General features: G+C 36.6%; 1 protein-coding gene across 4 annotated transcripts in view; it reads left to right on the top strand.

Annotated features, from left to right (window-relative positions):
• Positions 1–15,034, top strand: part of MED23 (mediator complex subunit 23) — a 45,028-nt gene that overhangs the window by 20,427 nt on the left and 9,567 nt on the right. For all 4 annotated transcript variants that reach the window (XM_007078623.3, XM_007078622.3, XM_042987161.1 and 1 more), the window contains 11 exons: positions 242–387; positions 1,386–1,631; positions 3,425–3,567; positions 4,578–4,752; positions 6,376–6,539; positions 8,962–9,086; positions 10,119–10,324; positions 10,414–10,594; positions 12,037–12,207; positions 12,644–12,860; positions 14,420–14,656. In XM_007078623.3, the coding sequence (XP_007078685.1) occupies positions 242–387; positions 1,386–1,631; positions 3,425–3,567; positions 4,578–4,752; positions 6,376–6,539; positions 8,962–9,086; positions 10,119–10,324; positions 10,414–10,594; positions 12,037–12,207; positions 12,644–12,860; positions 14,420–14,656 (2,011 nt within the window). The remainder of the gene's footprint in view (positions 1–241; positions 388–1,385; positions 1,632–3,424; positions 3,568–4,577; positions 4,753–6,375; positions 6,540–8,961; positions 9,087–10,118; positions 10,325–10,413; positions 10,595–12,036; positions 12,208–12,643; positions 12,861–14,419; positions 14,657–15,034) is intronic.

Raw genomic sequence — 15,034 nt, 5'->3', positions numbered from 1 at the left:
AGCACCTGTGAATTTCTGTTAATTCCTTGGCAAGTAAACAATCTTGTAATAGTTTTAATTTTTTATAGCTGTTAGATCTTCTGATTTATATTATTAAAGAGTCAAAGAACAATTGAAGCTGAATTAATACAGGGTATTTTAAAAAGTTATATCAACAATGGATTATTAGAATACATATTTATTAAAATATTTACAATTTGTTAATTCTTCTCTTTCTTATAATATGCAAATTGTTTTCCAGTATATCCCAGTTCCTGATATTAACAAACCCCAGTCAACTCATGCCTTTGCAATGACTTGCATTTGGATTCATCTCAATAGAAAAGCCCAAAATGACAACTCCAAGCTACAGATTCCAATACCTCATTCTCTAAAGCTTCACCATGAGTAAGTAATTTGTAGCTTAACAGTTCATTTTTTAAAATTACTGTTTTAAAAAATAGCAATGACATTAGCCTAATGTCATTATAGGCTAATGTCAGTCTCGGTATTTGTATGAAGTATAGAAATCTCCCCACACCCACTGGAGGTAAAGGTGAATATTTAATTGCATGTCCTGCCAAGAGAGACTGACCAATAACCTGCATCAGAAAACAATTAGAAAATTAATTCTGTTTATATGTATGCAGATATATAATTTTTAATTTCCAGGTCTAATCTTTGCTTTTACATGTTTTACCTTAATTAAAGTTTTTAATTTCCAAAAGTATGTGAAAATGTTTCCAAATTTCCTAAGCACTCAGGATTTGAGCATGATCTGACAGATCTCTTTCACTCCCTGGCTGCCAGGACTGTTTGAGCTTTTCTGGCTGGTGTGCTCCCTTACATCATTTCCAGAGCTGTGATAACTCAAAGAAGATGCTCTTAAAAAGAGCATAGGACTTGGCTTTAGATAGTCACGGATATTAGGAATATCTGAACTTCCCACCTAGAACTTCTGAAAAGGATCCCCAGATCTCTTCATAGGAGACTGTAGGGGAGTCAGACTTCACATTCCATTTGGCTGTCCCTTTATGAGACATTCCTCAATCATCTTTTCACAGTGACATCTATAATGAAGGCACATTGTTATACTTAGCCAGATGGATAATAAATAGAATTTGTAAGTTACTTGTTCATTATTTGAATCTTAGTGCTGTGTATGTAGTAATACTTAACACATATTCATTAACTGGTAGCTTATTATTATTTAAGTTCTTGTTGATATGCTACTTAAACTTTTGTACGTTAACCACTCTATATTTTGAGCAGAAACTATTATACCTGTAGGAATAAAGATAGTATTGGTAAATCATTTCATGAAAGTAAATGTTTTTTAAAACACAAAGCTAACTTTCTGGAAGTTACTTGCGTTTTTTACTGTTTGATGGTACTTGAAATTGTAGGTTCCTACAGCAGAGTCTTAGAAATAAAAGTTTACAGATGAATGACTATAAGATCGCCCTGCTGTGTAATGCATACTCTACAAATTCAGAATGTTTTACATTACCCATGGGAGCTCTGGTAGAAACTATTTATGGGAATGGAATTATGAGAGTACCTCTTCCTGGAACGAGCTGCTTGGCTTCCGCGTCTATTACTCCCTTACCCATGAACCTCCTGGACTCACTGACGGTTCATGCCAAAATGAGGTATGTTCTTTTTATTTATTTGGTCCTGTGTTGGGGAATTGATATCGGTGTAGTACAGGCATGATTTCATGATTATGTGTGTGTTTTTTATGGTCAATTGCATTTTTTTCATGATTTGGTTTATTATAAAAGTTATTTATTATAGGAACTCTAGAATATAAAATAAACCTGAAGAAAATAACTGCTATAATCTCATCATAACAAATAAGCATTGTAAAAATTTTTGGTATATGTTCTGAGTCTTTTTTTCTATGTATAAATATATAAATTTATGGGCTAGGTTTTTTGTTTTTTTTTTTAATAAAATGTGTTCTTACAGTAACACTTTGTTATAATCACCTTTTCCCCATAATAATCTGTCAAACACCTCTTTAGGTTTAGTGTTTTTCAGAAACATCTGTTTTAATTGCTACAAAGAAGTCTTTGGTGTGGCCATATATAATTATTTAGCCAGTTCTGCATTGTTGGGCATGAGTTATTCATGGTGTCTTACTATTATAATGATGGCTAGAAGACTATTTTTATGTCTTTACATCTACCCATAGTACATTTTTATCAAGTAATTTGCTGGAAATAGCTGAGTCCAGGAATGTGAAAATTATAATGCCTTTGCTGTATTGATTACAAATAGGATGCTCTTAGAATTGACATTATGGTTTCCAAAAGACAGAAAATGCTCTGTTGGGTGTGATTCTTGAACCTTAAGTACCCCTTAAGAGCCAAGCTGATAATGTAAATGAGTGACACATTCTGCTGAGTGGAAGAGAGTCAGATATTAGTGCACATGGAAGTGTGTGTATATAGAAGGAATTGAGGCTGACTGAAGCTTTCCTCATGGTGCTGCCATTTTAGCTAATTTCTATAATGTAAGAACGTAAGCTAATGTAACTAAATCTTCTAAATTTTTTTTGAGAAGGAGTAGAAATCCAGATTTTTATTTCTAGTCTTTCAGCTCTTAAGTACTGGCTCAAACATCAGACACTGTGGGTGAAAGAGAATGTATCTGTGGGACATCAGTTCTAGAAAAGCCATGCTCTTTTTCTCATGGTAAACATTGTCATAAAATTATACATGTGCTTTACCTGCTTGGGTGACAGAGTTGAGGGAAGCCCTGTTAGAACCCAACATTTGGATCTTAGCAGTGATTTTTTTTTTTAAGTAATTCCATAATAAAAGTTGTTTACTTTCTCAAACAGTTTTAGTTACATATTTGAAAGAGAAAAACAGACTAAAGCCATTCATGCATGTTCTTTTATTAAAATTATTTTTGAGGTTTGGGTTTCTTTTTGTGTTTTAGTTTTTGTTTCAGTCTTTTTAAAAAAAAAAATATGTATTTTGAGAGTGCACAGGGGAGGGGCAGAGAGTGAGGGAGAGAGAGAATCCGAAGTGGGCTGTAAGCCGTCAGTGCAGAACCTGACGCAGTGCTTGATCTTATGAACCGTGAGAGCATGACCTGAGCCAAAATCGAGTTGGACGCTTAACCAACTGAGCCACCCAGCTGCCCCTGGTCTTTTTATTTATTTTTTTTTCAATTCAAGTGTATTATGAGTTGTCCCCAAATTTTGCTTTTTGCATGAGCAGAGGGATCCTGATGCACATTGAAAACACCATGGAAACCAGAATTCGTCTCAGGTTATACAGTGCATCACTACCAGGTGTCCTGCATGGCTGAAATGATTAAAATGGAGCTCATTCATTTTTGAACTTAGATTTATACCAAGTTTCCTATAAATACACTAATCCTATGTTTATGTCAAAAATATGGATTTTTCTTTTCTTTTGTTTCTCCTCAGCCTTATCCATAGCATTGCTACCAGAGTGATAAAACTTGCTCATGCAAAATCCAGTGTGGCCTTGGCTCCAGCCCTAGTGGAAACGTACAGTCGTTTATTGGTCTATATGGAAATAGAGTCTTTGGGCATCAAAGGATTTATCAGTAAGACGGGACTTTCTGGTGTTTGTACCCATTAACCCATTCATTCATTCAACAGGTATTCTTTTAGGTGCTGGGGATACAACAGCGTAAAGATGTCACTGCCATCATAGAGATTACCTGCTAATGAGGGAGACAAGTAAATAAATGAAGTATAGAATATGTCAGATGATATGTCTTATGGAGAAAAATAAAGCAAAAAAGGGGGGTAGGAAGTGTGAGAATCAGGAGAGTAAGCTGCATTTTTAAGTAAAGTTATTATGATAAGAAAGGGGTATTATGTTAAGTGCTTGGGATACAATGAGCTAAACAGACATGGTCCCTGTACTCATGCAAGAATCTGTGGTCTCGTATGCTTCTTTTGCTAGTTTGCCCCTGGGGCTAAGTCTGGCAATAGGAAAGGAGTTTTCCTGCATTTTAGAAGACAGCTTGTAATGTTTATTAGTTGTTACATAGTTCTAAATAATATATACTTTGTAATATAGAAGTTTTTTTCTGATTCATGGTAATTGTAACTTTTCACTAATATGGTATAATTTTAGTTTTAACCATAATTACTCTTCTTCCCAGATAATCAAGGGTTCAATAAAACTTTTTGGGGAGAGAGGAGGGAATAGGGGTGGGTGTAATGCAATCTGTATATTAAAAAGTGATCCTCATGCTTCAAAAGACTGGAAACATTAACTTTATAAAAGTAATTTGAAAGAACTGAGAAGTGAGGAAGGGTAATTTTTTTTTTCATTTAATGTCTCTTATTTTTCTAGATGAACTTGAGTCTCATTTGTCAAATTCCAGGGGAAAAAAAAGGGCAAACTTGGTATTATAATTAGGATCTGGACTTTTTTCATTACCATTAAGGGAGAAATTATGGAGAAAATTTGGAAAGTGTGTGTGTGTGTGTGTGTGTGTGTTCATGATCAAATCTTTACATAGATTTTACTCCATGTGACTCTTGAAATGTTTTTAATTCATAACTTTTATAATTGGTGCCTTAAATTGTCTTATTCCTCAAGGTCAACTTTTGCCAACTGTTTTCAAGTCACATGCCTGGGGGATCTTGCACACACTTCTTGAGATGTTCAGCTACCGGATGCACCACATTCAGCCTCATTACCGAGTGCAGCTCCTGAGCCATCTTCATACTTTAGCTGCAGTTGCACAAACAAACCAGAACCAGCTCCATCTCTGGTGAGTTCTTTGATGACTGTCTTCCCTTAAGATTTATTAGAAACTTTGTTGGACATGGGAACTTAATCCTCGATAGTATTTTTATTCATTTGTCATAAAACTCTTCTTCCAGAGCATCTCATTTCCAATATAGAAGTAGAGTACAGCTTTTAAATAGAAAGTTATTAAGATAGTTGAGTCCTTGCCTAGTGATCTTTGGACTGAGAAAAAGTACTTTCAAGGCCTTTGATGATATGTTCTAATTTAGCCCTTTAGAATATTGGATTTAGGAGGCACTTGGGTGGCTCAATCGGTTAAGCGTCAGACTTGGGCTCATGTCATGATCTCACAGTTCGTGGGTTGGAGCCCCGCACTGGACTCTGTGCTGATGGCGCAGAGCCTGGAGCCTGCTTGAGTTCTTTGTCTCCCTCTCTACCCCTCCCTCCCTCCCTCTCTCTCTCTCTCTCTCTCTCTCTCTCTCTCTCTCTCAAAAATTAAACATTAAAAATATTTAGAATATTGGATTTTTTTTTATTTTTTTTTAAATTTTTTTTAATGTTTTTTATTTATTTTTGAGACAGAGAGACACAGAGCATGAACGGGGGAGGGGCAGAGAGAGAGGGAGACACAGAATCGGAAGCAGGCTCCAGGCTCTGAGCCATCAGCCCAGAGCCCGACGCGGGGCTTGAACTCGCAGACCGCGAGATCGTGACCTGAGCCGAAGTCGGACGCTTAACCGACTGAGCCACCCAGGCGCCCCTAGAATATTGGATTTAAATATACTTTAGATTATGGTTAAATTGTCATGTCATTTTGATTTTGTTTTAAGTGAAAATATATTTGAGATTTAAAAATATAAATTTTTTTTAAGGGGCACTTGGGTTCTAATTTAGCCCTTTAGAATGGTTGGTTGAGCATCCAACTTCTGCTCAGGTCATGATCATCGTTCAGTTTGTGAGTTCCAGCCCTGCATTGGCCACTCTGCTGTCAGCACCCACCCTGCTTTAGATCCTTTGTCCCTCTCTCTCTCTGCCCCTCCCATGCCTTTGTGCGTGCGCATTCTCTGAATGAATAAACATTAATAAAATAAAATAAAATTTTTTTAAATATAATTTTTTTAAATAAGAGGCTACTTTAATGTTTATTTATTTTGAGAGACAGAGAGTACAAGCAGGGGAGGGGCAGAGAGAGAGGGAGAGAGACTCCCAAATGGGCTCCATACAGTACAGAGCCCAACGTGTAGCTTGAACCCACAAACTGTGAGATCATGACCTGAGCGGAAATCAAGAGTTGGATGCTTAAGCGACTGAGCCACCCACACACCCCTAAAAAATGTAATTTTTGAAATCCTATATATCCAGGTGAAACTGTTTAGTCCTATAAGCTGCAGGCTATCTTTTTCAAATATGTAAAAAATGTCAGATGGTGTTTGCTATAACATTTGGTATCTCAGGTTTTTAAGACAAAGTGCATTCTTACTCAAAGGAGGAAGGTTTTTTTTTTTTTTTTAATCAAAGAAGAGGAATTCAAAGTTTGCATATTTTTCAATTGTAATTAACCTAGAACTAGATTCAATTCTATAATTCTGAAATTTTATATGCCACTTAACTTTTTCACATTTCTTTTTGTTCTCTTACCTTTTAGTGTTGAGAGTACCGCACTTAGGCTTATAACAGCATTAGGTAGTTCGGAGGTACAGCCACAGTTCACACGCTTCCTGAGTGATCCCAAAACGGTGCTGTCCGCGGAATCTGAGGAGCTGAACCGAGCCTTGATATTGACCTTAGCTAGAGCAACTCATGTAACAGGTACAGTGAATGTGCGACCATCAATAGGGAAAACAAATGAATTAAAGCGTGCTGTGTCCTTAGCGATTATTAAAGAAGCATCGCAAAAAGACCCTTTTCATATGTTTAAAAAAAAAGTTGTTTTAATACCTTCACCATTTCAATCATTAATGTAGGTTCTTCTGTGTGCTATCATTTTTTAACTAGGTTGAGCTTCAGTTTCCAGCCATTTTACATCATTTTTAAGTAGTGGTTCTTGACCTTTTTGGTCTCAGGACCACTTAACATTTGTAAATTTTTTTTAATGTTTACTTTTTCAGAGAGAGAGGGAGACAGAGTGTGAGTGGGGAAGGGGGAGGAGGGGCAGAGAGAGAGGGAGACACACAATCTGAAGCAGGCTCCAGACTCTGAGCTGTCAGCACAGAGCCTGAGGCAGAGCTTGAACTCATGGACTATGAGATCATGACCAGAGCCAAGGTGGAATGTTCAACCGACTGAGCCATCCAGGCACCGCAGGACCATTTAACATTCTTAAAAACATACAAATTCCCAAAGATTTTCCATTTATATGGATTTTACCAACATTTATTATTTTATCAATATTTACCTTATAGATATTAAGATAGATGCTTTTTTAGTATTTGTTTGATTCCCTTAAAAATAATAAACATATATTAACATTCTAATTTTTTATGAAAAATAAATTATATATTCTCTAAAACAAAACTTTAGTGAGAAGAGGTGCCATTTTTTCACATTTTTTACATCTCTCTTTAATATCTGATGTAAAGAAAGCTTTGCTAGATTCTCAGATTTACTTCTGCATTTCACCTATCTCAATATGTTATTTTAGAAATGAAGAAAATATGGCCTCACCCAGGTAACAGGTTGGAAAGGAGAGGAGTATTTTAATAGCCTTTCCGATAATTGTGAATACTCTTTGATGTCACACAAAATTGGACAAGTGATGGTTTCTTAAATGTTCGGTGCAATGTAGAATGCAATCCAAAATTCTATCAGTGAACTTTTTTTACTCTATTACATTATAACCCATTGGTCTGTTTTGCACATTTAATGGATTTTTTTAATCCATATTTTGTAGCTTCATGAATTAGTGTTTTGGAAGACATTGGTTCAGTGAATTATATAGATCTTATAAATGTTCACACACTTCATTATACAGTATCATAAAATTACATTTGTTTATATCACTACAAATTTCTTTAGGAAAATCTTTAAGTTTTATAAAACTATTAGGTTTATAGTAGTAGATACAAGTTTTCCAAAATTTTGATTTTTCACTTGAAGTGTCAAATTTTATCACTGGCAAAAGATGTGATCATTTGTTTTCCTTGAAGTAACAGGCTCCCTTTGTTAATTTTCAAGAAAATGTGTGCTTAGTGCCCAAGTCTGAATAACTGTAGTTTTCTGTCAGATGTTCTTTTAAGTAAAAATGGAATTCCATTTTTAAAAAAAGAGCTAATTTCACTCAGTATTCAAACAATTGCACAAGTACTTTTCCTTAAGATACCCATCATACTTTGATGTATAATAGTAGCTAGAACACTATTCATACCTCCGTTTTTATCACACAGAATATTAAAATGAGATGTACTTAAGGGCTGAGATACAGTCTTTTTCACTACTTCAAGGATATTCTTAAGTAAAACTGACTCCTTCTCCCCACCCCTGACCCCCAGCCAAGAGCATAGTGAAGATTACAATGGCTGTTAGTATAGTTTGGTGCCACAGTTTGATTTGTTCTACAGGCCAGCAGTTTTACCTATCATTACCTTTGCACTATTGGTGCACGTGTTAACACAGTAAAAAGGTCAATGCTGTCTTATTATAATTATTTTAGTAGTTTTTACCTCATCAAATCCGTGAAAGGATATTGGGGACCCACAGACTCCACAGACCACACTTGGAGAACTGCTGTTTTAAAGAAATAGTTACTGGATTTAGCAGCCTGAAATAACATCTGTGTGGACTATCTTATTTTATATAAATTAACCTTCTTGATTTAGAGAGTTATAGTCTGTAGCTGTTTCAACCACTAGAAAATATAGCTGCTTTTGTAATTATATTTCCTTGGCTCAGTGAAGTGCTGACTCCTTATTGTCAGAGTCAACTACATGAGCATTCGTGGTGGACCTGTATCACTGTTGTATCATTGGTGCTCTGTAACCTTAAAAAAACTTAGATTGCAATGTCTTTTGTCTTCTTTCCACTAATTGTGTTCTTACTTACTAATGCGATCATTCAAAACACTCACATAGACTAAAAAAACTTAGGTCCTAAACTGAATGTAACTAGTTAAGCAGTGAGCGTATTGCAGTGAAATTCCTTGGGTGTGCATAATTGTTTGTTGCTTTCTCTGTGATATTTAAGAATTGTGGGTATGATCATTTATATCTGGATTACATTTTTTGTTTATGTTTAGATTTTTTTACAGGCTCTGATTCAATTCAGGGAACTTGGTGTAAAGATATACTTCAGACTATCATGAGTTTTACTCCTCATAATTGGGCATCACACACTCTTAGCTGTTTTCCAGGCCCGCTACAGGTAATCTGGTCTTGAATTACATGTTGAATATGTAAAAATCATTCTTCCATTTAATATATATAAAGTCATTCTTTCCCATTTAGTGTTGTACTAGAGACTTTGTTTTAGTGATATCCAAAGGAAATTAGCTTTTATTTCTTTTTCAAAAAATCTTTGCTATTCCAAGTGTCTTGACTTGTTCCTTGTCGTACTCTAGGACTGTATATATTCCTAAAAATTTAATTATGATCTCATATTATTAACAGTTTTACAATCTTGTGAGAATTAACACGTTACCTAAAAAATTCTTTCTCTTAGAACTGAAATGGGGAGAAATACAAGTTAATGGAGCTGCACAGAATACACATTGGTGCACTTGACTGAATTTTTTCTTAATCACACAGAGAGAAAAACTATAAGCTTGGCTTTTATAATATGGAGAAAAGAAAACTTCATCTGTCCTCTACTTTGCAAAGAAAAGTTTAAGCATAATGAACATCTGCTTTCTATAACTTCTAATAGGGCTAAAGCATTAGTTCTCAAATTTACCAGAATCACCTAGAGGGCTTGTTCGGATACCGACTGCTGGGCCCTAGGGGCAGAACTTCCAATTCAGTAGGTCTGGAATGGGGTCCAAGACTGCATTTCTTACAGGTCCCAGGTGGTGTCATTACTGATGGTCTGAGACCCATTTGGCTGTGTAATAGATTTTCCTTTCAGAGATGCTAAAATATGTAACCAAAGGATACATAAATTTCTTTTTTTTTTTTTCTTTTTAATGATGAACAGAAGTATCAACAGATGATTGAAGAAGCTTTGAATTCAGGCTTGCTTGGAATTTCTGTTTAGGAAATCTAGAAAGGGAATCTTAGAGATACCAAATTAAGCCTGTGTATTTTCCCATTATAGAAATTCAAGGCTTGATTACTAAGTTGCTTGAGGTTGCCTAGAGTTTATTAGTGTCATAATCAAGCCTAGAACTGGCTTCTTAACTCTGTAGCCAGTGTTCTTTCTAGTATAACCCTTGAAGTAAACTTCTCATCTTCCTTTTAGGCATTCTTCAAACAAAATAACGTACCTCAGGAAAGCCGTTTTAATCTGAAAAAAAATGTGGAAGAGGAGTATAGGAAGTGGAAGTCGATGACCAATGAAAATGACATCATTACCCACTTTTCTATGCAAGGCTCTCCTCCTCTCTTCCTTTGTCTTCTCTGGAAAATGCTCTTGGAAACAGATCATATAAATCAGATTGGCTATAGGTAAGCCAAAAACCTAGATCTGCATTCCATTTGACAATCCATTATTACCATACAGCAATATAACTTATTTTTTACTCTCTGATTTCCAGAGTATTAGAAAGAATTGGAGCCAGGGCCTTGGTTGCCCATGTGAGAACATTTGCAGATTTCCTAGTATATGAGTTCTCTACATCAGCTGGGGGTCAGCAACTCAACAAATGCATTGAAATTCTTAATGACATGGTATGGAAGTACAACATTGTTACATTGGACAGATTAATTCTCTGCCTGGTAAGAATATGCTTACTTAGGAATAAGTTTCTAAGCCGCCTCATTCTGTTTTGGATCAGTGTGTGTGACTGATAGACCTTGTGCTGATCAAACTATATTGCCTATAATCAAGTCTTACTATCAATTCCCTAAGGAACTAGAGATTTCCCAGTGTATTTATTCATTCATTCATTCAGTAAGCATGTATTGAATATCTGCTATGTTTGATGCACAGAAAGTATAGAAGTAAGTAAGACAGACATGATCCTGATCTTGTGATGCTGTGAAAGTATAAACAGTTAGTTAAACCCTGAGTTGATTCCCAAAGGCTCCCACTAGAGGCAGGAGTGGTAAAAAGCCATCGTATTTCTTTGCAGAGTGTTAATAATCATTTCTGTACACTTTGGTAGCCACAGTCAGAACTGAATGTTTCACATAGCCACCCAATATTCCTCAAATTATTTTTTTCTCAACTTTGATGTCTATTTCAGCAAAAAACTTTAAAAAAATTTTTTTAACATTTATTTATTTATTTTTGAGAGAGAGAGACAGGGCGTGAGCCGGGAAGGGGCAGAGGGAGAGGGAGACACAGAATCCGAAGCAGGCTCCAGGCTCTGAGCTGTCAGCACAGAGCCCTATGTGGGACTCAAACTCACGAACCGTGAGATCATGAGCTGAGCTGAAGTTGGATGTTTAATTGACTAAGCCATGCAGGCACCCCTATTTCAGCAAGATTTTAAGAGAAGACACTGAACAAGGCTGGAAAATACTTATTTTTTTTAACACTGTAGTGTTGGGGCACCTGGGTGGCTCAGTTGGTTAAGTGTCCGACTTCGGCTCAGGTCATGATCTCATGCTTCATGAGTTTAAGCCCCACGTCGGGCTCTGTGCTGACAGCTCAGAGCTTAGAGCCTGCTTCGGATTCTGTGTCTCCATCTCTCTCTGCCTGTCCCTCAATCACTCTGTCTCTCTCTCTCTCTCTCAAAAATAAATAAACATTAAAAAAAATACTGCAGTGTTGATATTTGGGGTGGCTTAGTTGGTTAACATTAACCTCTTAGCTGCAGAACATAAATATGGTTATGATATAGTAGGGGAAGTAAGCTAAGTCTATAAATCAATAAGATAGAAGGATCAGATAGAGGTGTGAGTGAGGAAAATATCGCCAGGCAGTAATGAGAGCACATCTACCCAGGTGATATATCTTGAAAAATGGGTTAAATTTCAACAAAAGAAAAAAGAGTGATACTTTAGACAGAAGGAATGGTGAGAACCAAAAATGAGTAAGAAAGTTAAATGCGCTTAGGGAATTCTGAACAGTTGGTTAGGGGTAGACTCCACATATGTTGAAACTGTAATGATAGTGAGGTATTACTATATTCCAATTTAGACTATCTAGTGGAGGGGCCATGCGTTTGCACAGGTCAGACATTTTAATATCATTTTTCTGTTTTTCTCCAAAGGCCATGCGTAGTCATGAAGGAAATGAAGCCCAGGTTTGTTATTTCATAATTCAGTTGCTGTTACTCAAACCAAATGATTTTAGAAATCGAGTGAGTGACTTCGTGAAGGAAAATTCTCCAGAGCACTGGCTACAGAACGACTGGCACACCAAGCACATGAATTATCACAAGGTACTCATTCAAATCAGTGCTTCTGTGACTCCTTCTTAAGCCAGACTTAGGTATTTGGCTAATTGATTTGGCTGTTTTCTCTGTGGTTCCACTGTTTTCTCTCTAATCTGTACAGAAGTAAATTAGCTCTCTAAACTTCCTCGAGGTTCTAGAATATCTCTACCGTTAAGAATATATTGAAACTGCAATTTTAGTAGATGTGAGTACTTACATACAAAATGAAAGGGTTATCACAAATTTTCTATACATAAATCTTTTTCGATATACCTTTGGGATAATAGAGATTTTTGTCAAGTGAAGGACTCTAGATTTCATTGCGCTGCAAAACAAAAATGTTTTCATATTCTTTTAAAAATGACAAGTTTATTTAGCTCTATTTTTTAAGAGAATTTAAAAAAAGATGTCCTAAACATTTCCCATTTTCTCACTTCCACAGAAGTACCCCGAGAAACTGTATTTTGAGGGCCTCGCGGAGCAGGTCGACCCTCCTGTGCAGATTCAGTCTCCCTACCTCCCCATCTATTTTGGAAATGTGTGTCTTCGATTTCTCCCAGTATTTGATATAGTAATCCACAGGTTTTTAGAGCTGCTTCCAGTTTCCAAGTCACTGGAGACTCTACTAGATCACCTTGGTGGCTTATATAAATTTCATGGTGAGCTTTTTCAAATTTTAATTGTTTTTCAATAAAAATGTTTTGGGAGTAAGTGCTATATAGTGATGCCATGAAGTATAAAGTAGGTGACATAAAAATATGAATAGGTAGGTCATAGCAGATGTACTAAATAGCAGAAATAAAAGTGATATGCAGGAGAGGCCCCCTTTTACATAGTGTGTGATTAATTGCCAAATGTGTAGGGAAAGAGAAGCGTTATGAGTTCAGAGCAGACTGATGTTACTGTGAACTAAAGGGTCTTGGCAGGCTTCCTGGATGATAGGATTTGAGCTGTGATGTATGTGATTTATCTAAACAGGAAGAAGAGAACATTCTAGGCAGAAGGAATCTTTTGGAAAAATCACAGCATTTTAACAACAGTGTCCTCATCGGCTAACTTGAGAATTTAAACATTGTACCCGACAATGTAGATCACCTTTAAGTGCCAGGCTCAGAAGTTTTGATTTTATAACATGCAGATAATCAAGAGTCAACTAGATGTTATTGAGTAAGGTCATGGCATAGAGAGCATTATTTTAGAAAGTTAAATCTAGTTGTAGTCAGTAGCATGTTTTGGAAGGAGGAAGCCATTTCAAAAACTTAACGTCAAAAAATTTCAGGTGTAGGATTAGTATCTAAACAACTGTAATGGCATTGGGAATGCGAAAGAAGGGACAGATAGTCCAGGGAGAAGGAACAGGCCTTGACTGCTGCTTGTAGGGAGAATATAGAAAGAAAAGAAGAGAACTACAAAGTTTGAAACCATGTGACTAGAGAATGGTGGAGTCAGTGACAGGAGCATGAAAGTCCTAGAGCAGCCACTGTGGGGACAAAGTATATTTCTCTGGGGTGGCGGGGTGGGGGGCAGTTCTTCTTAGTCCTTTATCTAAGATGTTTTCCTCCTAACCAGAAGTCTGAATTGCATGTTAGCATTACAGAGTAAGTATGAAGTTCAAGTGAGCATTCCTGTAAAAACATTTTGTTTTGTTTTTGTTTTTTTGGATTAGGTAACATGCGCATGGTAGAGAAGGGTACGCAGGGAAGAATAGTTAGTCCCATCCCTGATCTCCAGCTAGCCAGTTTCTTTCTCTGTGGGCAACGACTGTTACCAGTTCCTTGTGCTTCCTTCCTTAGCTATTGTGTAGTTAGGGTTGTTTTTTTTTTCCCCCACAAATAATATATAATACACACATTGTTCTGCACCTTGTTTTAATACCTGTATAGTGTGTTAGGATGGATTATTTTTATCAGTGCATAAAAAGCCCATTAATCCGTACATGCCATGATTTACCCTGTTTTTGACCATTGAGGCTCTTCTGATCTTTTTGCTAGTATCAACAGCGCCACAGCAGTTATTCATTTACATACCATGCATATATTATTCGAAGCCTTCTGCCTTGTTTTGAAATAAAAATATTCATCGTACGCAACTTCCCAGCATGTGAAATAGTTTCATTGGCTTCTGAGCTATCTTTTGGTAATCTTGAACAGAGAGGGTTAGTTTTTCACAGTTGTCGGTAACTGGATAAACTTTGTGATGATTGTTTTCTTCTTGGCAGATCGGCCAGTGACTTATTTGTATAATACTCTGCACTATTATGAAATGCACCTGAGAGACCGCCCACATCTCAAGCGAAAACTTGTCCATGCCATCATTGGCTCACTCAAGGATAATCGACCCCAAGGCTGGTGTCTAAGTGACACGTACCTGAAGTGTGGCATGAATGCACGAGAAGAAAATCCTTGGATCCCTGATGACTCCTACTATTGCAGATTGATTGGCAGACTAGTAGATAATATCCTTTTCATTGTGATTTTTCCAGACCTTTCAGAAATAACTATATGTTGATTTGTGAGGACACATACTACCTTTTCAAGGTAATATATATTTTTTTAAGTTTATTTATTCATTTTGAGAGAGACAGAGACAGCACGAGCTGGAGAGGAGCAGAGAGAGAGGGACTGACAGAATCCCAAGCAGGCGCCCCGCTGTCAGCACAGAGCCCAACACAGGGCTCAAACTCACAAACTGTGAGATCATGACCCAAGCCAAAACCAAGAGTCGGATGCTTAATGACTGAGACACCCAGGCACCCCTCAAGGTAATATTTTTATACATGCCAAGGCTTCAGTTCTTTTAAGATTATTTTTGTTTTTACTTTTGTAAAGGTTTT

Source organism: Panthera tigris, chromosome B2 (assembly GCF_018350195.1).
Source record: "Panthera tigris isolate Pti1 chromosome B2, P.tigris_Pti1_mat1.1, whole genome shotgun sequence".
NCBI classification, from domain to species: Eukaryota; Metazoa; Chordata; class Mammalia; order Carnivora; family Felidae; genus Panthera; species Panthera tigris.
The sequence above is the reverse complement of the archived record's forward strand: the minus strand, read 5'-3'. Positions and strand labels throughout refer to the sequence as shown.